Genomic DNA, 21,858 nt, shown 5'->3' on the forward strand with positions numbered 1-21,858 from the left:
CCAGTGACTGTCAACCGGGTGTTGGTGAACTAGGTGGTGTAAAGGTCAACAAATTCCACGAAAACTGAGGACAGAAAAGCGCCGGATCATATGCCAAAAGAGATTCTCCTCGCAAGCTGACCTTTGCCTCGGCCAATCGCGGTCATCGTCGTTGCTGTGGCTCAGGAACCTCAGGAACAGGTTTGCGGTCCACATGCAACTGCGGGGGACGACGACTGCGTGGTTGCGCAACCGACCCGTTTTCTTGGCTATCAGCTAGGCAGAACCAGGTATGGGATGCGTCGATCTGGGGTCGCATTCTATACGAGCTTAATGTCTAGCCTGCAAGAGTGATCTTGACTCTTGAGTCGCTCGAGAAGAGGCATCAAGAAACGCACTCGTCGAGAGGTAGGTAGCTTGCTGGCTGCGAACACGATGCCATGACGGGAACTCCCGGAGGTAGTGTACCATCCTTCAACGTGAACTACGACAGCTGTTCGCTTGGTGTAAAGGCTGGATGCTGATAGGTTGACAGTTCCAAATTTGCGAAATTGCAATGCAATGTTCACCCACATGTACACATGCTTCCTGCTCAGGAATACTACGCTATGTAGGGCGCGATCTTCACCTCTCCTGCCCAGAAGATTCTCTCCCCGAGCGAATCCCCCACCGTCGCCATTCCCAGAGGAGCAGGCAGACCGAGAGATGAGGCGGAGAAACCCAGCTTTCGTTGAGATATAGTATGATTTTTTACAAGGGACCTGCCCAAATATCCACCGAGATGGTCACCTTGGTGTCGATTATCCCACTTACTGCCCTGGTCCCTTTTGCCTCCTCTTCTCGCCACGTTCAGGCATCTTTAGTTTTGTCGAACCGCAAGTATCTCGAGCAATATGAACGCTGCAAGAAGGGAAACGCATCCACCAAATGCAGCTGGCCCAGAAGCCGGCTTCTTGCACTGCTTTGCTTTATATCGGGCTGCGGCGGGTGAGATACGGAGAGGTTGAACCTCGAAAGTTGGAGACTGAACTTGAGCTGGTTTATAAGCGCGATAGGCAACTCTGCTGAAAGACCCTGCTCGTGCAAGGTACTCCTCAAGCATTCCCGGAACCTTACCCAATTCCGGGTCATGATAGTCTCCCGGCTCCCCACCTCGGCGAACTTCGATACCCATGGCAGCGGGCAGAGTTGTCTCCATCCTACCTTGATGCATAAGAATATTGCAAGCTGCTTGGGCTGAGCTCATTTTGAGCTTCCTCCCCAGCCCTCTGGAAACCAGCTGGTCCTAGCCTACCGAGCACTCCAGCTTTTACTCTGGTTCTCCCCGTCCTTCACCTTGTTCTGTCACTCACTCGTCCTTTCTCTCAGCACCCTCCAACGGATCATATTACTTCATACAGAGGTTCGACCACAGTCGCTCGCTAACTGTTCACTATGAAGTTCTCAATGATTCCTGTGGCCGGGGCCCTCTTCGTTGCCGGAGTGAACGCCAAGGTCTCCGGCTGCATCGCCGTTGCTGTCAAGGCCATCCCTAATTGCGCCCAGACATGCTTCATCGACAACGCCCCGTCTATCGGCTGTGATGGCTTCGACTTTGCCTGTCAATGTGAAAAGCAAGCTGCCTTCTTCGCCGCTATCGAGTCCTGCGTTGCCGATTCTTGCGAGACGTCTCAGTTCCAGCCCGTGATCGATGGTGCTGCCGAGGGTGAGTGGACCGTCTTAGTGTTCATGTCTGCTTTCACATGTGAATGATGACAAGGTGCTAACAATCTATATCTAGTCTGCGCCTGTGCTATCCCCGGCAACTCACCTCATACCGTCTCTGGGAGTGTCGTGCCTCCTAAAGGCACTGTGAGCAGCATCGTTCCTTGCCCAACAACAATCGGATCCGTCATCCCATCTGGCATCGCCTCGGCTTACCCCACCCTTTCCGAGGGTTACCCCATCGCGTCTGAGATGCCTGGTGCCTCGTCGACTAGTGCCAAACCTCCCGCCGCAACTGGTGGCGCCGGCCGCTCTGCCCAGATCGGTCTCGGCGCCGGCATTGCTGTTGCTTTTGCTCTTCTTTAAGTCCGGGAATGGTTTGAGAAACTACGACGGAACGATCAGTACCCGATTGAGACGGGAATAAACGAAAGTAAACGAGCATGGAAAAATGAAAATGACCTGGAGCATGAGACACACAAACAGAATGACGACACCGTAACACTGAACAGCAAGGGAATTCGACGACTCCGATTCTGACGATACCCAAGGATATCTATGTACCCAACAAAAACAACAATAACAACCTAATTCCAACTTTCACTTCTCAAAGCCCGATACCCATTGCACGCAGTCTTACTCAGGGGTACAATCGAGCTCTCATCCTCGCTTTTACTTTTGAGAGAAGGAGTTTTTGAGGGATCCGATCCACCTGGATCAGGAAGGAAAACTGAGCGAGGACAGGCAAATTTTCCACAATTGCAGGGGTTGATTTCACCATAATGAATGGATATCTCTAAGTCTTGTCGTCGTCGTCGAAGGAGGAGGAAGAATACAATCGGAATAAACATCAAGAATAGCTATATTATATACCATTGTCTAATTTTCGCACATAACACATACTTCTCTCTTACGGACCGTGAAATTTCAATGCGAAGGTCCTTCCAACGCACGATCCCACACCGGAGAGACAACCATATCCGGTGTCTTGTTTAACAGCAGTGCCTTTCTTACCATCAGAAGGGAAAAAAAAAAAAAAAAAAAAAAAAAAAAAAAAAAAAAAGACGATTACAGCAGTGAGCAGGTTGTGTATACAAGATTTGGATACAAATGAGAGCCAAGCAATTATATGTAGCCCGACCAATAATCGTAACGCCAGATCCATGACCTGAAATCCGTACTCGAGAGATACCTTCCTTCCAAACCCATCAATACTGACTCCATCTCGATGAAATCCTCGTGGTAACCGTTCTTTCTTCTTTTCAGGTCAATGAGTTCACTGATACACCATGACAATCATCAAGATTGTACTGTCCGTTGCTCCGTAGCATCACGCATCCGACCTTTCATCCCGTCATTTTTCTACTTGTATTAATTAACCCCTTTCCGTACCCAAACAACACTTCAACTACCCCTACTTCCCATTCACCTTCTCCTGAGTTTCTTCCCTTGCCTCTCCATCCTTCACCCCCACCTTCGACACTTCATCGTAATCCCTAAACCCACCATTTCTCCCTCCCCTTTCCATCAAGAACCTCAACCTCCCGCCTTCTTTTCCTTCTGGCGACTCCAACAAGAAACTCGGAACGTCCGTGTTATTGACCACATCCTCAAATACCCACTTCGTCCCGCCTTGCTGCTCGTGGATATCAGCCCAGAGATCTTTTCCCTCTCGCACGAATCGGACTATCCTGTCTCTTTCCATTTCATCAATTTCACCAAAAGGACCGGCGCCGAGTCGATGGTGATGTTGATCCATCCCATTTACCCCGTCGTTGATAAGGAGGAATTCTGACAAGGTAGGAAAACAAAACTGGCATGTCCAGCTGGCGTTTTGCAACGTTTGTTCTTGTCCTTGTCTTTCTCTTCCCTCCCATAACCATAACCACTTGGCCAATGAAAACCAGAAATTTCCCTTGTCCATCCACTCTTTTGCTGTCAACTCTTTTGCTGTCGTCCACCGCCACTGTTTACTTTTACTTTCACGCCCAGTGGAAACACCAGAACGAGAACCAGGTCGAGAACCATACCTCAACCCGCTCATCTTCACCGTCTTGCCTCCTACCCCCTTGTAGACCGTAGCCTGCGGATGTCCCCACTCTACTTTTTTGGACTCTTGGTCTACGTACCCCGGACCATACTCGTGCGTGCGAGAGAACCAAGAAGGTCGACGGACGAATTGGAAGGAGTAGTAGTGCATTTTGGAGGAGAGGGTTAAGCGGGCCGGGAAGATACATTCCTTCAAGAGGGCAAGGGTTTGTGGACGGGGGATTTCGGAGGCGAGGGAGAGGAGGAGAATGTCGTTTAGGTGGGGACGGCGGGAAGTTATTGATGATGAGTTCAAACTGGGGTTGGTGGGGGGTTCAGTTTCAGCTGCGAGAGAAGGAAAGACTTGATCGAACATGGCGTTTAGGTGGAAATCTTGCCATGGTGATGATGATACCGACCCAGATGCGGATGCAGATGCAGATGCTTTTCCCGACGTAAGAGACCGGGGGTTGAAATCCTCGGGGTGTTCAACTTCGTGGTAGATGATCTTGGATTTGTAGGCGTCGAACCGGGAGGAGGAGTCGAGTGCATGTTGAAGCAGCAGAGGCTTATTGCGCCCTGTAAACGTCTTGGCACTCTCGACGAGAACATAGTAGTCGATGGCGTCCCAGGTGGTGTTCAGGCGGACTTCGAGCAGGTCGAGTTCCGTGGTGACGAGAACTAAATCGTATATCTTGCGGGGAGGGTCCGAGGGTTGGCGGGGCTGGTAGGGTTTCCAACCGTAGGGGCGGCAGATATCGTGCCGGCTGAGGGAGCCGCCCCTGTTTGCTTCATCGTCGTCGTCGGAGCTGGGGTCGTTTTTGTCGAGGCGGAGGTTGAAGGGTGAGAAGAGGTAGATGAAGGCCCATATGCTGAGGAGAACGACAATGTAGCGGACACATTTACTGGGGTTGGTGATGGGTTGGAGGAGCATGGTGGTTGGTTGGTTATTGCCCGGTAGCGGTAAGGAAAACTGGGAATGTGAACAGAGGAATCAGGGGGAGATAGTTTCCCTACAGAACCAGCCGGAGGCTTTGACGGAAGTGAAGTAAAAGTCAACAAACGGGGGAGATTTGAACGAACGAAAGAAAGGGCACAGACAAGAGTGACGTCGAAGTTCCATACTTGGACACTTTTCACACCCTGACGATCTCATCTGAGGGTCTGACCCCAAGCAACGGGTGTCCTCCCCCGCACATGGATTTATACCCGGTGGTTGCCCGGTTCCTGACGGGCTTGCTTAGTTTCAAAACACCAGCAGCTGAAAGTGGTCGCCGTGCAACCAAGATCCTTGCTGAGACTTGGACTAAAGCTTGAAATGCAGATCAATGTGTTGTTGTGGGGAGATGGGCAGAGACAAAACGAACGCTTTCCAAGGGGGCCCAAGTCGCTGTTCCCCCCCCCCTGGCTGATCTGTGTCAAACCTCGTATAATGGAGACGACCGGCATGGCTATTCAGACCGGAATGGCTCGTTCAAAATGACACGCAGAAGCCATGTTTGAATAGGCGGCGTCTGTTTACTCGAGAAGTGATGGAAACTTGCTGCTTTCTGCTTTGAGGAAGAATGTTGCTTCTGGAAAATGTCGGGGTCCTCGGGGGAATGTTTGGGTATCAGCTCGTCCCTACACAACCCTAGACGTCCTCCCATACATAACCCTGACCAGATGGATACAAGAACACCCTTGGTTAATTGTTAGGTAAGAAAGCATTTTGCTTGTTGTGTGAAGTGTTCTGATACTAGTTGGAATAATTATCTATAAACAAACAACAACTTACAATATCTTATAACCCCGTAGCCATCATCACTCCCTCCGGCCTCGGCTCCGGCGCAAGTTGTGATAACCCGGCACAGCAAGCCCCACTATTAGCCGCTAGAGGTACCTACATAGCAGTGCCGAGGCCGGTCCATCCGCGCGGCGGGGGGGGTCCGTCAACATCACTCAGCATCTGTCATCGAATCGAGACTGGAACCCCGCGGAAAACGGGGGACACGGCGCATTCTCACTTATGATCACCACCAACAACAACCTCCGACTCACCTCATCAAACTCACATTTCCTTTACTATCTCTCAAAACAAGAACCAATCTCACACCACACAAACAACCTTCCAAATCATCGTACCCTTCAAATTACTGAACCGCCAATATGTTCACCGGCATAGTCGAAGAAATCGGAGGTCCGTTCCCCCCTTCTCCCCTTTTTGCCCTCCCCTTTTTTCACCCCGATTTTCCACCCATCATCATCATCATCATTGAACACCCTCACTAACTACTTTCATACCAAAACAGAGGTGACAACCTACACCCCCAACGACCCCCTCTCCAAAAACGGCACAACCCTCACCATCACCCTCCTCCCCTCTTCTTCTTCTTCTTCTTCTTCTTCGGGTTTGCTCTCCGACTGCCACCTAGGCGACTCCATCGCCGTCAACGGCGTCTGTCTCACCGTCACCTCCTTCACCCTCACCCCTTCCGCCTCCTTCACCGTCGGCATCGCCCCCGAGACTCTCCGGCTCACCAACCTCGGCTCCCTGCGTTCCGGATCGCGCGTGAACCTGGAGAGGGCCGTGCGCGCCGACACCCGCATGGGCGGCCACTTTGTTCAGGGCCACGTCGACACCGTAGCGGAGATCATCAAGATCACGCCCGATGGTGAGGCGTTGACGTTCCGGTTTAGACCCAAGAATAAAGAAGTGTTGCGGTATGTGGTGTACAAGGGGTTTATTGCGCTGGATGGAACGAGTTTGACGGTGACGGCGGTGAATGATGAGGAGGAGTGGTGGGAGGTTATGTTGATTGCGTACACGCAGGAACGGGTGGTGGTGGCAGGAAAAAAAGTGGGCGAGACGGTGAATGTGGAGGTGGATATGACGGCCAAGTATGTGGAGAAGAGCTTGAGGGGGTATTTGGAGGGGTTGTTGGGGTCTGCTTCTGCTGAGGAACAGGGCCAGGGGGAAGAAAAGAAGAAGGGGAGGGGGTTGTTGGAGAAGGTTGTCGAGGGGATTGTGAAGCAGGGGTTTTCTTGAGGTTGTGCTGAATGGAAGTGTTTTACGGTTTCAATACGGAAGGGAAAAAAATTGAGAAGAGTATGATACCATTCGTGACATGTACTAAGCTCGTGTCCAGGACACTTTGATATACAAGACAATTATTCAAACAAGGCTTCTTGGCCTCTTCAACCCCGACGAGTATCACAGAAAACCCCAAACATCAGCAATCCTCTCACTCAGTCCCTTATCTACACTCCTCCGATCCACCAGGTGCGAAAGCATACTCATCACCAAAACCTTCTGCTTCTTTTTCCCATTCTCATCACTCCCGCAAGCCTCAAACGCCTTGACAAGCTGATACGGCGTCTTCCACACCTTTTGGATCTCAATCGCCTTTTCTCCCGACAGCCTCCTGATGCACATCAACATCTTGATGAACACATCCTTCAGCGTCATCATCTCCGACTTGGACACCAGCGACGCAAAGGCCGGATAGCTGATATAGTACCCCCTGAACGGCTCTTTCTCCCGCAAATGCTTCACCAGCGGCAAGTAATTCTTGGCCGTCAGGACCTGAGTTGGAATGACAAACAGCGGCTTGCTCTCGTATGTCTCCTTGAGCATATACGTCACCGCCGCCAAGTACCGGATGGACTCGGCAATCGTGTCTGTCTTCTTCAGGAAATAGCCGTTGACGACCTGGATCGACGCCATGGCCGTGTCCATTGCGTCCTGGTACTGTCGTCGGATATCCATGTCGATGTTGTAGTTCTCGATAATGTAAACAACGTTCTTCATGCCCGATCGCTTCAGCCGGTACTTTTGCTCGCGGAAGCGCCCGTCCTTGATGCTCCCAATAAGATCATCAAGGCGTTTGCGCTCGACAATGTAATCTAGGACGACCTCGTCACCTTCGGCGCCTAGCCTGTTAAGCCAGCCCGGTTGCTTGCACTTGGCTATCCAGAGGACGTCGCCGAGCTCGAGACTCCGCATGATGGGTCGAACACCGAGTTTGGAGAGCTCTTCCTGGATGTGGTCCCGGTTGTTCTTGGCTTGGACTTCGCGCGTGTCGAGGACTAGTTCGACTGTGAAGGAGCCGGGGGCTAGTCTGATGGGGGTAAACTGGGGGAGGCTGGACTCGTCAGGCACGGAATCGCCGTCTGCTACCAGGTCGATGTAGTCGCGGTTTGTCGACTCTCGGATAATTGGTTTCCGGTCCTCTTCGTCATACTTGGGGTCTTCATGGTCACTATCGACGATGATACTATATTCTGAATTTGCCGTGAGAGCTTTTGGCTGTAATGGTCTATCCAGGGTTGCTGTAGCCGAGACAAACGGCTTCAAGTCAAGAGGCGTGTATCGACTCTCCCTCTTGACACCGCTGTCTTGGCGATTAGGGTTGACGTTCTCACTGCGGTTGGGATTTGAAGTACCGCTGCCACTAGCAATGGAGTTCCTTGACGTATTCGCGCTCCCACCCACTCCATCCACGAGGTTCTGTGCTTCCTTCATCCGCTTGACCACTTCCCAGCCGTCATCGGTCAATGAAAATCTTTTGGAAGGCCGACCACGTATATAGACAAGTTCTTTCTCTTCGAGCGTCTTGATGGAATCCCAAGCCGTATACGATTTGTTTGCCATGGTGGGAACGGTGAAGGAGTGTTCAGAATAAGGTTGGGCTTTGGCGATAAGCGTGGTCTTGTCCATGAACTCTTTAGGTCCAAGATCTGAAAGAGCCATGAGCAGAGCATATGCGCCGCTGTTCAGCTTTGGAACATAAGGTCGGGCTGTCCTGGCTCTCTTGGGAGGTGATGGCTGTTCATCTTGCGCGGCACCCGCTGCCGCAAGAGCTGATTCCAACTCCAACGTTCGCTTCCTCTTGGGATGTTTGGGCATGGGGAGGCCATTCTCCTCGCAATATTGTTTAAGCCTGTCGGTAAGTCTTTGACTGATTGTGGGGCCAAACCCGTTGAGTACCTGGAGTTCCGAAGGATGTTGAAAAGTCAATGGACATGCTTTGAGTGAGTTGTATGCCTTTTTGTAGGTGGGGGCGCCTTTGGTGTTGTGTTCACGGGCGGTATCCCACCACTCCTTGACCCAACAGAGAAACAGTGGGTTAGCACCAGTATCGCCAGCCATGATGAGCGGTTATAGCAGATGGAAACAAGAAAAGAAAAAGGTCTTGGAATCAACCCTCCCAAGATGAATCCCAAGAAACCAAGAACAAGGGAAAACAATGTTCGTTGTAGCGGAATAACAGGGAAGATGATGGGAGGAATGTGCGAGAAAAGCAGGATTCCAAAAAGGTGCCAAAAGCAAGCCAAACAACTTTAGCAAGTCATCACCGACCACCGGGAACGAGAATGCCGTTGTCAAAAGTATAAGCAACAGTCAAGGTTGCTGCCCGGTGAGACGCGTCTCGGCGATGGACTGCGCGTTTGTCGTGTTATGTAATTGGTTTTCGGAAAAAGAAAAGAGAGTCGCCCGAGCAACGGCGGCACTTAGTAAGTGGACCATTCAGGGGACGCTAACATGCACTAACAATTTTCGAGGGCTGAGGTGCGTTAGCAAACCGCGGGCTGGGCATGACGTGCAAGTGGATCCTAATGCTCTGGGTGATTTGCACTAGCGGCTCCCACTATTTCCCCATCCGTCACCTTGCAGCCCCTCATCAGCTCACCTTAACGGTGCCCCCCCATTCTTTCTGTTAGCAGCCAGGGCAGTCCCACTTTGGGGGAGTCGGGTCCCCTTTTGTCTTGCACGAGGCTGCATTGCCCGATCAGTCTTTGTTTCTCACGTTGGAACCCTTTGGAACTCGTCAATACAATTGTTGCCGTCAGCTGGCTGGCTACGTTCGAAAAGTCTCTCAGATCAAGTACTTACAGCTCAGTGGAACTGTGCAACCTACCAGATCCATACAACACATCAAAACGGTAAGAATGGAAAGAAAGTGAAGGGAATGGAGAGAGAGGATCCTGAAACCAGCTCATGCGTTATGTTTGTTGTTCTACTCTACACTAAATGTGGACTGCGTGTGGATTCGTTCACGTTGCCAGCCGGCAAAATCCAAGCAAAGACGATCCAATCGATCTCCATCGTATCTCTTCTACTGGTGACCAACCCCCCTTTCTGTCTTCTTCCACACTCACTGGCTACTAGAGGTACATCTGGCTGGCTTCCTCACGCAGCCTTCCACCGACCGCCCTTCATATCCCACCCCCTCCTCCTCCTTCTCCCCTCCTGCGCTTCTCCATTCTCCTAATCCAACTCCAAACCGCAGCTGAGTAGAAAACAAGACAACTACCCCCCCTCCGAATTTCCTCCCATGGCGCATCACGACGAACGCATCCTGGCTGCTGCCCAGAAGCATGCCATTGTTCCCCTGGAGAAGGGGCAGCTATACAAGTATGGCACTGCCGGGTTCCGCATGAAGGCTGACCTGCTCGACGGCGTCACCTTCCGCGTCGGCTTGCTGGCGTCTCTGCGCAGCCGCAAGCTCAACTCCCAGACCATCGGTGTCATGATCACCGCCAGTCACAACCCCGCCGTCGACAATGGTGTCAAGATCGTCGACCCCATGGGCGAGATGCTCGAGCAGGACTGGGAGCACCTTGCGACCAACCTCGTCAACGCTCCTACCCCGGAGGACCTCGTCCAATACTACAACCAGCTTGCGACCGACCTCAAGATCGACCTGAGTGCTCCCGCCAAGGTCATCTATGGACGCGACACGAGGCCATCCGGTCACACTCTTGTCACCGCCCTTGCCGCCGCCTTGGAAGCTACCGAAACAGAGCAGGTCGACTACAAGATCTTGACTACCCCTCAGCTGCACTACTTGGTCCGCGCTACCAACACCGAGGGCACCCCCACCTCCTACGGCCAAGTCAGCGAGGTCGGATACTACAAGAAGATGGCCGATGCTTTTGTTCGCGCCTTGAAGGGCAGGAGAATCAACGGCCCCTTGATTGTCGATTGCGCCAACGGTGTCGGAGGTCCCAAGCTCGCCGACTTCCTCAAGCACGTTCCCCAGGACAAGGTCAATTTTGACGTCAAGATCGTCAATGACGACGTTCTACGTCCCGAGGTCCTCAACCTCGAGGTAAGTAGCTCAAGTATGTATTCTGTTGTGGTAATCTTGGTTTCTAACTTTTGTTTTCCTTTTCCCAGTCCGGCGCCGATTTCGTCAAGACCAAGCAACGCGCTCCCCCCAAGCCCGCACCCCAGCCCGGCGTAAGGTCCTGCTCTCTCGATGGCGATGCCGACCGCTTGATCTACTACTGGATCGATCCCGATACCGGCTTCTTCATGCTCGACGGTGACCGCATCTCCTCTCTTGCTGCCTCCTTCATCGGTGACCTTGTCGAGAGCGCCGGTCTCAAGGATGAGCTCCGCATTGGTGTTGTCCAGACCGCCTATGCCAACGGTGCTAGCACCAACTACATCCGTTCCCACCTTAAGCTGCCCGTCATGTGCACTCCCACTGGCGTCAAGCACCTTCACCACGTCGCCCAGAGCTTCGATATCGGTGTCTACTTTGAGGCCAACGGCCACGGCACCGTTCTCTTCTCTCCTGATGCTCTGAGAGCCTTCAAGACCACCGAGCCGCAGTCCCCCGCCCAGCAAGATGCTCTCACCACCCTCGCCGCCCTCAGCGACCTGATCAACCAGACCGTCGGTGACGCCATCTCCGACATGCTCCTCGTTGAGGTCATCCTGGCGCACAAGAACTGGTCCCTCCGTGACTGGGCCATGACCTACAACGATCTTCCCAACAGGCTCGTCCGCGTTGTCGTTGGCAACAAGGATCTCTTCCAGACCACTGATGCCGAGCGTCGCCTGTCCCACCCCGAAGGTGCCCAGGAACAGATCGACGCCGCCGTCAAAAAGTACAAGGATGCCCGTGCCTTTGCCCGCGCCAGTGGTACCGAGAACGCCTGCCGTGTGTACGCTGAGGCCGCCACCAACAGTGAAGCCACGGAGCTCGCCAAGCAGGTTGCGCAGATTATTGAGCGATTCGGCGGAAACATCCAGTAGAGCGGGTATGGTTTTAGTTCGAATTCAGATAGTGATGATTTTGCGGAGTATTATATACGGCGTTTGTGGGTTAATCGGAGCGGGCAAGATCTTGATGCATTTCTTAAAAGGCGAAAGCAAGCCATGAATGGACGTTATGAAACAGCCAAAGAGTTTTATGAGCGGCGAGAGATGGAACAACGCGCGGAGGAGCGGTCGAGGCGCGAGTTTCTGCGGACGATTCCCGGGCAGACGCCTCATAATGATTATAATGTCCATCCTCAACCTGATGCGCCGCTCGCTACTCCGTCATCGTCGTCGTCGCCTTTGACTAGATCTTCTTCTCAGCATTATGATACTTCTAGCACTGACAGCCGCGGCAATCAAGATTCTGGTCGCACATATAATCCTAATCGTCGGTTGTCCGAGAGAGTATCTGACCACATTGATGGAGACGGTCACGATTATACGGTCCCTAACAAATATCCACCCTTGCGCACCAGAACCCGTCGGAGCGCAACTGTCCCAACCGAAGGACGTAATTCCCTCTGGCGTCCGCGCCCTCGCAACGGCCTAGGCGTTGTGGCTGAAGACTCCCACTGGGACCCAGGATTCAACAACAGCTACTTAACCTCCTCCCCCTCCTCCGATGACGACAACCGCACTTATGTCGACTACAACCAAGACCAGTGCCACCAATACCACCCGTTTCCTGAACCAACCCTACTTACCTCCGATGCCCAAACCAAACCCAACACAAAAACCAACTCGATGAAAAAGACGGACTAGGACTCCTCCTCTTCGTCATCATCCACCACCGTAGCCCACTCACCAACCGATTCCATCCTCATCGCAAGCGACGACGAAGGCGCAGGTTGTCTCAAGCCGCCCACCGACAGAAACACAACAACAGCAAGGCGACCGATTCTGCTGGCTCCACTGTACGCTGGTCCGGAAGAGACGTTCCCGAATACGCCTCCTGTAGACGTCGTTCCCGAACGGGAACCCGAGTGGGACGGCGTGGCGAGGTCGGAACCCCCCTTCCAGCCCATGTTTATGGGCAAGCACTTTGATCCAAGGGATCCGTATCGGTATGGACGGGGACCTGCACGGGGTCGTGGGGGAGGTCGGTAAGGGGATGTTGTGGGGTTGGTTAAGTCGGGTTTAACGGTTTATACCTAATTCTTTGCTTTCATGGTGGGTGTTGCTTTGAGATATTGGTGTTGGTTGGTTGGTTGGTTGGTTAGGTGGTTTCATGCATTGGACTTGAACTGGTTTGGGGAAACCATATAAAAAGAAAAGAAGAAGATTCCAAGAAAGGAAGGCGAAAATTGGTGTTGTTGATAGCATGGCGTGGCGTCGTTAATATGGATATAAAGGATCTGAAACGGATCTTTTGGCCGGCCGGTGGGATTTCGTTTCTTTTTTTTTTTTTTTTTTTTTTTTCTATACAGCACAAAAAGGCTCAACGATTTCCAACTTCCCATTTAAGGGGGTAGAAAAAAAAAGAGTTCAGCCAGCGCTCGAGCGGGTTTTTAGCATCTCGGTCACCAATTGTTTTTTTTTTTTTTTTTTTAGGTATACCCAGGGGCACTCAGGTTTTTTTTGCTCCTCATTCATCTTGCTTCATCATGTACTGCCTACCACAGACCACTTGTCTGATTATGTATGTTAGTGTATACCTACTTATTCGGAACAACAGAACAGCCAACAGGAAAAAAAAAACAAAATCAAACGGAAAGAAAGGGAAAGCAAGAGGGATCCAAAAATCGGCGTGTGTAGGTACCTAGGTGGGAAAAGGGAGTCATCTCGGGAGTATAACAAGCAATCCTGAAAACCAAAAAAAAAAAAAAAGTATTGAAACAATAGCAAAGCAGCAAAGAAGCGTAGGTAGATAAAGGACAAGGCCACAAGAACCAACTTTGTGGTTCTTATGAAACAAACAAACAATCAATCAAGCCTATAAATAAATAGTATCCAACGTACATACGTACGTACCCTAAATGCCTACGTACTAAGTCAAATCACTCATTCTCCTCTCTGCACACAGCAGCTCCTCCTCCTTCCTCCTGATCATTTATCTCATGTCTGTCCCATAGAGAAACCAATAGTGGATTCTAATGTCTCTTTACCGGGTAGCTTTTACCATCGGAGTAACCTTGCTAAGCTTATAGATAAGAATCAGTCACCAACTTAACAAAAAGCAAGGCAGACGTTTTGAAAGAAACTAGACTATTAAGTCAAGCTTCGTTGTTAATAGGTAGGTAGGTAGGTAGGTACCTATTCTAAGTATCATAGCTGAGCCAGACTGGTTGCTAAGACTATTCCCGTAGTCCGTATTCCTATCCGCGCCTTCTAATTAGGTGCATCCTTATCGCATCCACCCATATTATTTAATTGGCTATATCCCTTCTAGGGACCCACTTTATTCCTATATTTAATTATACTAACCAAAACAACACTTCTCTTCTTCTCTTTTATTCCCTATAGTTAATTATTTATTACATTCGTTAAATTAGTAGTACCAACCACTTGCCTAATTTATATACTATAATACTTAATTAACTATCCCTTTTCTAATTAACTTAACGCACAAACTTTACTATTATTAACTAATTAACAATTATAATCTTTTTCTCTTTCTTCGATTAGTACCGCTAAGAGTAAGGCCGTACTATATTAACATTTATCCGACTAATGGAACCCGATTTCTATATACAATTAAATAGGGCGCCTATTACCTTACTAATAAGGTTATATACCCTAACGCTCTAATACAACACGCACAGAGAAGCTATATAATAATTATATTATTAGCGTACTAAAAGGTTTATAATTAAAAATAGAAGATTATACGTAACTTTAAGATTCGCTATACTAGTAGAGAGGTCCAAAACCCGGAATTTCTTTTTTCCTACCCCTATACAATTATATTATTAATATTAATTAATTAATATTATCTCAACTATTTACGTCTCTAATCTTATCAAATTATATCTAATATTTACTTTTTTAGCTTTACTACCTTCAAAAAACAAATAATTCAACCTACCCCCCTTCAAAAGTACCTATTTTTTCTTTTCTTTATTTTAATAACTATTACTACCTCAATTAATTTACTATAACCAAAACACACCTTCTTACACAACAATTCTCGCTCGACCTATCAATCTCAATAATCCTCTATAATAGCGGACCAAAACCCGCAATAAACTACGCCTACACTTAAATAAATTCTTTAGAATTATAATATTACAATCCAATATATAGAAAAGACTATTTAAAATATACTTTCCAATATAAATATTTTAAATAAAAAGTTCTCTTTATTAATTAAAATTATTAATAAAACGCCTACTCTTAAAGTAAAATTACCTAATACTAACAAATTTATTAGAATTAACTTTTCTTTTAAAATTTAATTACCTATAATCCGTACCAAACTTAAACTCGATAGTAAAACTATTAATAACACTAAAGTACAATTCTTTTACATTTATTCCCAATTAAATAAAAAAATCCAAACTTTAATAATACTACAATTTATTCAATCCTCTAGTAATAATATCTTCAACCCCTAAACTCTATTTAACTAATTAGCCCGTATTTACAATAATCCTAATAAAATTTAATAAACCGAAGCCGCCTTATATACCGTTTAATAATATAAAGATCCGTTTAACGTATTTATTATAAAATTCGAATAATTACTCTACAAAGCACAAACTAATACTTAATCCGAACCCGTAAAGATCTCTCTCCTCCGCTAAACTTTTAATAAGGAGATTCGCAAACAAATACTACAAATTCGTCCCCAGCCAACGACTTATATAAACTATATCAATAAACTAAAAGAAATTCTCGGATCTATTCACTTTTCTAGCAAATATAGTGGCGCTAATTACAAAAACAAAAATACTATAAATATTAATACTATTCAAACTTCCCTCAACTCTATTAAATTCCATACAACTCCCAATAAAACTCTACCTCCTATATCTAATACTATAATCCCGGCTCCCAAAGCCTCATCTTCTTCTTTATATACTCAATTTTACACTATTATAATTCTCAATAATAATAGTAATAACAATAATAATAACGACAATTCCGTCTCAAATTACAATTCTCGTATTTCTCATTCGTTAAACGACTTCGAGCGCAAACTAGAGTATATACATTACAGCAACGGATTAGCTAAATAAGGCCATAATTTAAATTAAATTATACCAATAACACAATTTAAAAATTAAAGCTCTACAACATTAAGGACCTTAATAATTTTCACATAGATCTTTATAATAATAAAGGATTTTACTATTTTTAATCGACTCTAGGTCTAAATCTTTCTTCCGCCGGGGGGGTAATATCATAGCTAAGCCAAACTAATTACTAAAACCACTCCCATAGTCCGTATTCCTATCCGCGCCTTCTAATTAGGTACATCCTTATCACATCCACCCGTATTATCTAATTAGCTACATCCCTTCCAGGGACCCACTTCATTCCTATATTTAATCATACCAGCCAGAGCAGCACTTCTCTTCTTCTCTTTTACTCCCCATAGTTAATTATTTATTACATTCGTCAGATTAACAGTGCCAGCCACTTGCCTAGTCTATGTGCCGTGATACTAAGCGCCGGCTGGTATATGAAAAGAACCGTTGAATCTGTTCACTTTGTACTAATACCGGCATAGATGAATGTAATGTATAACCAAAACTTAAGAACCAAACCAAACCTGGTGCAGCTCACACACTCGAGAAAGATTTTCGATAGTAACATTTGAGAGTAAGGGGCAAACATGATGATTATCTTTTTCTGTCCCTGTCTCTTTTTTTCTGTTTCTTCTTTTTTTTTTTTTTTTTTTTTTTTTTTTTTTTTTTTTTTTTTTCTTAGTTTGTTTCACATTGTTAATCCCTTAGTTGCCACCACCACCACCACCACCGTGCTACTTTTTCTTTTTAACTACACATAGGTATTAACCAGTATTCTTCAAGCCTAACAAAGCTATTCTTAAGAGCGGAAGGAGAAAAGGAATATGAAGAACGTCTTTACTCGTAAGCTTATAACGGAAACTGGGTTCTCGATATAGAATCGTGTATGGTTGTCATCACCAGTACGCGTGGGCAGAGATGGTCCGTCGTTATCGAGTTTGCGACTACAGACTCGGAAGTAAAAACGGACATGGAGAGTCAAATATACAGCTTTCTATTTTCATTGCACCTTTTGCTACTTCTACGTTTTGAATTCAATCAGCTGGCCAAAAGGTTCTATTCAGGGCGTTGTCGTGAATGTGACTATTAGTAATGCGGGATGAAGACATCTTGCAATGACTTGATGTGTTAGCAGAAACACCAGAGGTTTGTTGAACTCGACGTAATCGATGTATTCAGACAAGAACGCTACCTGCCTCAACTTACAAATGGTAGCTTCCATGTCTAGGTAAGAGGTCACGCCTGGGCTTGGTCTGGTACAGTTCGAGACTTCTCCATTTTTAACAAATCAATTAATTTCAATCAAATCAAAACTCTTTCTTCGCTGGGTATCACATCAAGTGTTCAAGATCACCGTCTAATGGCATCCCATTGTGATCATTAAGCATTCCATTGATTTCATCTGCCGGATGCTTTTGCAATCACGCACCCAACCCGGCGGGCCTAACGTATCGCGTTTTGATATCGTGCTTTAGTCAAGCATTGACTCATGTTTTCTCTGTGTATCACAGAGTAAGAGAGTTCCCTTATATGTATGTCTCTTCTTTCTTCCGCGCGCGCTTCCTTTCCGCTGCTGGATATCTAAGAAAACCCCTGGTCCCGCTAGTGAGTTCGTAAAAAGCAAAATATATGAAAAACACAAAACCCAGGTTAAAAAGCAACCCCTTCTCTTTTAAGACGCCGTGCAATTCCCAATACCCCCAAAAGCTTCGTGAATACTGTGAGCTCAACCACATCTCTTCGACGATCTCATGGACAAGGGGCGGCTTCTCAGCTCGCATCGTCCATTTGACTCGTCGATTCGACACTTTTGTCTAGCAGATCCGCAATCAAATATCTTACTAGCACATCTTGTACAAGCACCTGCCCTCAGCCTGCCTCGTGGGGTCTTGGTTCTCGAACTTGTAATCGATGGTGATATCAAGATCACGCTTGTTCTTCTGGTTGGGGCGGTTGTGGAGCGAGCACTGAACCTTCTCGCCCTGCTGGACGGTGAGGACGTCCTTGAGGTAGAAGACGGTCTGCTTCCAGTGAGTGTACTGGGTGTGGGGACCGGTCGAGAAGCGGATGGGCTTGTGGCAGGCGGTGAAGTCAATGTCGAACCAGGCGACAAGGGCGTGGATGAAGTCATCGCGTCTGGCGACGAGCTCGAAGTTGGACTTGAAAGCCAGGTCGGCAGTGGTGCAAGTGTAAAGGTCGAGAGTCAAGATGTTGACGGGGTCAGTGACGACGGTCTTGACGTCAACAGTGTCGACAAGGGGCTCGGAAAGAGCAGTCTCCTTGAGAGGGCTGTAATCGAATCCGTAGACGTTGTCCCAGACTGGTAAACCGGTGTCAGTAGGAAGCTTTTCACAAAATGAAAAGCCAAAAAAACCAGGGGCAGGGAACATACAGCCAATCTTCTCATCCTTGTAGTCACCATCTTCGATACCAGCAATGAAGATGGTAGCCTTGTCGGGGAAGATGAGACCGCCGGGAGCCAGGTAACGGTCACGGGCGTAGAGGACAGTGTCCAACATGGACTCGTAGAGGAGGAAATAGCCCATCCACTCCGAGATGATGATGTCAACCTTGGGGAAGGGAAGCTCGATCTCCTCCATCTTGCCCTGGATCAGGGTGATCTTGTCGGAGAGGCCGTTGACCTTGACAATCTCACGAGCCTTGAAGATGATGGTGGACATGTCAACACCGATAACGTGCTTGGCGCCGGCCTTAGCGGCAAACCTGTGAGAAGAGAAGACGGTTAGCAGGCTGTTTCACCATTGTTGGATTGCAGTGTTCGGCGCATTCCAGGAGCGCCAGAGCTGCAGGTTTGCATGATGCAGGAGATGGGGACGTACATGGAGAGGATACCAGTACCGCAACCGACATCGAGAACGATCTTGTCCTTAAAAAGGTGCTTGTTCTGGACGATAGAGTGCATGTACGACTTGGTTCTGACCTCGTCCTTCAACATCTCCTCGTGAATGCCTTTGTTGCGCAACAAATCCAGGTTAGCAACAGCCAGACTATGAACGGCCACGAGGCGAACTAGGAAGCGCGCAGTCCGTGGACCTCGCGATAAGCGGGTGCTGGTGTCTCACCATGGTGGTTATAGCTAGAGGACGCAGTCATGTTAGCTTTGATCTGTCTCTACCACCATAGGATATCAACGAGAAGAGGCGAGACGGTCATGTCCGTACCTGTTGAAGTAGTGCTGCTCGGCGTGATCCATGCTCTTGAGCTTCTGCTCGGCAACCTCAATGTCCATCTGATCGTTGGCCGCCATCTTGACTGTTGTTGCTGTTGTTGATGCTGTTTATGTTGGGGAAAACAGACAGGAATAAAAGATGAATTGGTGTAAAAAAACCAAAAGGAATCAGAGAAGAGGAAGATGTAAAGCTGGAAAATTTGCAGGGCAGCTCAGCGATGGAGATAAAAAGTGGGAAGGAGGATGGAGAGGCAGGTTCGAAGGGGAGCCTGATGCTTGTGAAGTTTTCTTCGTCTGCCGCAATGGCAATTGCCCAGACGGGTCCAGCATGGCCTTTCCTTGCCTCAACTTTTTGCCTGGCCCCGTCAGAGATTGGGTTGCCAAATCAGATCGATACCCCACTTCTACTTAGGTTGTGCTGGGCTCCAGAGATGGATGGAGAGGGAGGCAGTTCCTGGGTGGGGTGGGGTCCTGGGGCTTTCCCGCCTGCCCGCAAGAGCGCCCGAGTCGTCACCCACACTGGACCCGACACCTCACCTGGCACTTACACGCGCACAGGGCTGTCCGACATCCGCGCAGCCCAGGCACTGACAGGCACGTCTGGCACAACCTTACCTCCATAGGTAGGTACAGCCTGCGCGCCGGGCCCCCGAACATGTGGACTGCAACTGAATCCGCTTTATCGCATTATCCGATCTCTTGCCCCCGCGACGCCGTCCAATCTCCAGGCTTGTCCCCTTTTGGATCTGGCGTGCCTAGCTCGGTCTTGGCAGTCTGGGCCGTTGATGGGCCCTTTTGGACCCTTTTTGGAGCACTCCACCTCACTGGCCCCCTCCCCTGGTGCTTGCCACTTTGGCGCTAGGTCTAGCCCGTGCTCCCATGTATTTGACGGCATCAGGTGTAACCCCAACGTGGGTTTGGATATGTGAGGTATCGAGGTTGCTGAATGGACTTAGATACCTATGTACAGGCAGGTAGTAATTCAGGTTTCTGGAAGTTGAATACTTTCTTGAAGGGTATCGTGTCGTACAGAGCTGGTATTTCCCTCGCAACGAACGCCGTTCAGATCCATAATCCATGGGCCATCACCATCAGTTCTCAACTTTCTTTCGAACACTCTGGGACTAAAAGTTCCGACTGCCCCTTGCCATCTCGAGTCAACATCCTCATAAGGACAAGTCGTTTTTCTTCAACAAACCCATGCTATCTCGCCCAGGTATATAAAGTAATACTTTTTGTCTTGGTATTAGTCTCCTCATCCCTCACTTTTCTTGCCTGCCACATCAGACTCCCGTTCAATGCACACATGGCCATTATCTATCCTCTAGAGTAACCCAACATACCCGAGATAGATTAGAAAACTCCACATGTTGATAAGCCTCATCATGACATGATCTGTTTTTTCCCCCATTACATCCCCTTGTTTTCATGCTTCCCTAATTAAGCCAGGCCTGCCATCTGCATCAGGCGAGTGCCAACCTTCAAATTGGCGTACTCATAAGCCTTGGATTCCGGTGGGAAGGTGCCGTTGGCGGCCCAGAGATCAATCAGCGGCTGCATTGGCTCAAGCTCGGCCGGCTTGAGCATATCGAGGGCGGTAGCTGTCAGCACAAAATGGCTGAAACAGCTGTTGAGTTGCTTCTCCAAGTTCAAATGGTAGAAGGGCTCCGTGAAGTGGGCCCAGTAAAGGTGAGCGTAGACACGGAACATCTGGAGGAAGATGGTCTGGCAGATGTTGAAAAACTCCTTGGGGAATCCGCTGCGCTTGCCGATCCAGTCGTCAGGACCCGTCAAAAGTGCTGTTGTGGTAATCTGAGGGTTATGCGCAAACGAGACCCCCGACGCCTCGGTGGGGAAGATCTTGGTATCGTCAATCTTGCCCGAAATCCACCGCTGCATCAGAGTAATGTACTCATATGCTGGGAGCTCAATGGGCTCGAAGCGGCTGTTTAGCCACGTGTACGAGTGGTTCCTGTGCCCATTTCTGTTAAAACAGATCCTTGAGGTGCTTCGACATGGGCATTGGGGGTTTCCGTTCTTACGTTCCAGCGGACATCCTGGGGCAGGTAGTGGAGTTGCAAATCGACTTTCCATCCTCTTCCTTCTCGTATACAACTCTGACAAAGTTCCACAAGTTGCGGTAATGCTCAACCACTACATGATGATGTCAGTGGACACGATAACGTGTGACAGTCACAGACAAGGATCATGAATTACCTTGATGAGCAATCCACTCGCCCTGCTCCACCGTCTTGGGCCTAGCGCTGAGTGTCATAAAGTTGCCCTTGACGATGTGCTTGGCGGCAGTCGGGTTCAGCCACAGTGGCAGTGGCCTGGGAAGATGATAGGCGTTGAGGGCCTCTTCACCAGTGCCCATCATACCGATGGACTGAGATAGTGAGGGTGAGGCAGGAAGTGGCGGCAGCTTGGATGACAGGTTGGCTGAGCTCTGGCTCGAGATGGAATTGTTGCTGGGTGAGGGCATATGATGATGGTGAACATCGTCGGTGGCGGGTGATTGGGGGGTTTTGTTTGACGTGGTTTTGTTTGCCGTGCCTCTCAGGCGGGCATTTCTGGTTGGGTCAGCATCTGTCGACAAATCCAAGACATGTTTGTAATATTGCTCGTGATGGTATATGTACTGTGCGTGCTGCCCGGCCGTTGTGTCTGGGTGACTCTGAAAGGAACCTAGCTCGAGACCAAGACCGTCATAGCCATCACGCTATAACAAT

The 21,858-nt window shown here is 48.7% G+C and overlaps 8 protein-coding genes across 8 annotated transcripts; 4 read left to right on the plus strand and 4 right to left on the minus strand.

The window, feature by feature from the left end:
* The first annotated feature begins 1,319 nt into the window (after positions 1 to 1,319).
* Positions 1,320 to 2,160, plus strand: B0T23DRAFT_202357 (uncharacterized protein). Its single transcript, XM_062833408.1, has 2 exons — positions 1,320 to 1,684; positions 1,760 to 2,160. The coding sequence occupies exons 1-2, from the start codon at positions 1,414 to 1,416 to the stop codon at positions 2,047 to 2,049; spliced, it is 561 nt and encodes a 186-aa protein (XP_062691175.1). The 5' UTR covers positions 1,320 to 1,413; the 3' UTR covers positions 2,050 to 2,160.
* Positions 2,161 to 2,746: 586 nt separating this feature from the next.
* B0T23DRAFT_455481 (uncharacterized protein) lies at positions 2,747 to 4,645 on the minus strand (the record flags this gene model as incomplete). Its single annotated transcript, XM_062841238.1, has 2 exons — positions 2,747 to 3,380; positions 3,714 to 4,645. 2 exons carry the CDS (start codon positions 4,643 to 4,645, stop codon positions 3,098 to 3,100), a joined length of 1,215 nt encoding a protein of 404 aa, XP_062691176.1. The 3' UTR covers positions 2,747 to 3,097.
* An 841-nt stretch (positions 4,646 to 5,486) lies between these two features.
* Positions 5,487 to 6,822, plus strand: B0T23DRAFT_202412 (riboflavin synthase alpha chain). Its single transcript, XM_062833409.1, has 2 exons — positions 5,487 to 5,890; positions 6,003 to 6,822. The coding sequence occupies exons 1-2, from the start codon at positions 5,860 to 5,862 to the stop codon at positions 6,737 to 6,739; spliced, it is 768 nt and encodes a 255-aa protein (XP_062691177.1). The 5' UTR covers positions 5,487 to 5,859; the 3' UTR covers positions 6,740 to 6,822.
* Positions 6,682 to 9,056, minus strand: B0T23DRAFT_385546 (ERCC4 domain-containing protein). Its single transcript, XM_062837545.1, has one exon. It carries the CDS (start codon positions 8,840 to 8,842, stop codon positions 6,905 to 6,907), a length of 1,938 nt encoding a protein of 645 aa, XP_062691178.1. The 5' UTR covers positions 8,843 to 9,056; the 3' UTR covers positions 6,682 to 6,904.
* Positions 9,057 to 10,028: 972 nt separating this feature from the next.
* Positions 10,029 to 11,740, plus strand: B0T23DRAFT_320866 (uncharacterized protein; the record flags this gene model as incomplete). Its single annotated transcript, XM_062835198.1, has 2 exons — positions 10,029 to 10,805; positions 10,874 to 11,740. The coding sequence occupies 2 exons, from the start codon at positions 10,029 to 10,031 to the stop codon at positions 11,738 to 11,740; spliced, it is 1,644 nt and encodes a 547-aa protein (XP_062691179.1).
* A 123-nt stretch (positions 11,741 to 11,863) lies between these two features.
* Positions 11,864 to 12,508, plus strand: B0T23DRAFT_397997 (uncharacterized protein; the record flags this gene model as incomplete). Its single annotated transcript, XM_062838328.1, has 1 exon — positions 11,864 to 12,508. The coding sequence occupies one exon, from the start codon at positions 11,864 to 11,866 to the stop codon at positions 12,506 to 12,508; it is 645 nt and encodes a 214-aa protein (XP_062691180.1).
* Positions 12,509 to 17,777: 5,269 nt separating this feature from the next.
* On the minus strand, positions 17,778 to 19,204 carry B0T23DRAFT_430932 (protein arginine N-methyltransferase 1; the record flags this gene model as incomplete). Its single annotated transcript, XM_062840280.1, has 5 exons — positions 17,778 to 18,256; positions 18,329 to 18,660; positions 18,777 to 18,966; positions 19,020 to 19,033; positions 19,119 to 19,204. 5 exons carry the CDS (start codon positions 19,202 to 19,204, stop codon positions 17,778 to 17,780), a joined length of 1,101 nt encoding a protein of 366 aa, XP_062691181.1.
* Positions 19,205 to 20,566: 1,362 nt separating this feature from the next.
* B0T23DRAFT_430933 (Mob1/phocein) lies at positions 20,567 to 21,611 on the minus strand (the record flags this gene model as incomplete). Its single annotated transcript, XM_062840281.1, has 3 exons — positions 20,567 to 21,098; positions 21,169 to 21,280; positions 21,344 to 21,611. 3 exons carry the CDS (start codon positions 21,609 to 21,611, stop codon positions 20,567 to 20,569), a joined length of 912 nt encoding a protein of 303 aa, XP_062691182.1.
* Positions 21,612 to 21,858: the final 247 nt, after the last annotated feature.

This window comes from Neurospora hispaniola (assembly GCF_033458365.1).
Source record: "Neurospora hispaniola strain FGSC 10403 chromosome Unknown B0T23scaffold_6, whole genome shotgun sequence".
Lineage (NCBI taxonomy): Eukaryota > Fungi > Ascomycota > Sordariomycetes > Sordariales > Sordariaceae > Neurospora > Neurospora hispaniola.

Coding starts and splice junctions, on each gene's coding strand:
- B0T23DRAFT_202357 (XM_062833408.1), top strand. CDS start 1,414: ATGAAGTTCTCAATGATTCCTGTGGCCGGGGCCCTCTTCGTTGCCGGA. Junction 1,685..1,759: donor GATCGATGGTGCTGCCGAGG/GTGAGTGGACCG, acceptor ATCTATATCTAG/TCTGCGCCTGTGCTATCCCC.
- B0T23DRAFT_202412 (XM_062833409.1), top strand. CDS start 5,860: ATGTTCACCGGCATAGTCGAAGAAATCGGAG. Junction 5,891..6,002: donor CATAGTCGAAGAAATCGGAG/GTCCGTTCCCCC, acceptor ATACCAAAACAG/AGGTGACAACCTACACCCCC.
- B0T23DRAFT_385546 (XM_062837545.1), bottom strand. CDS start 8,842: ATGGCTGGCGATACTGGTGCTAACCCACTGTTTCTCTGTTGGGTCAAG.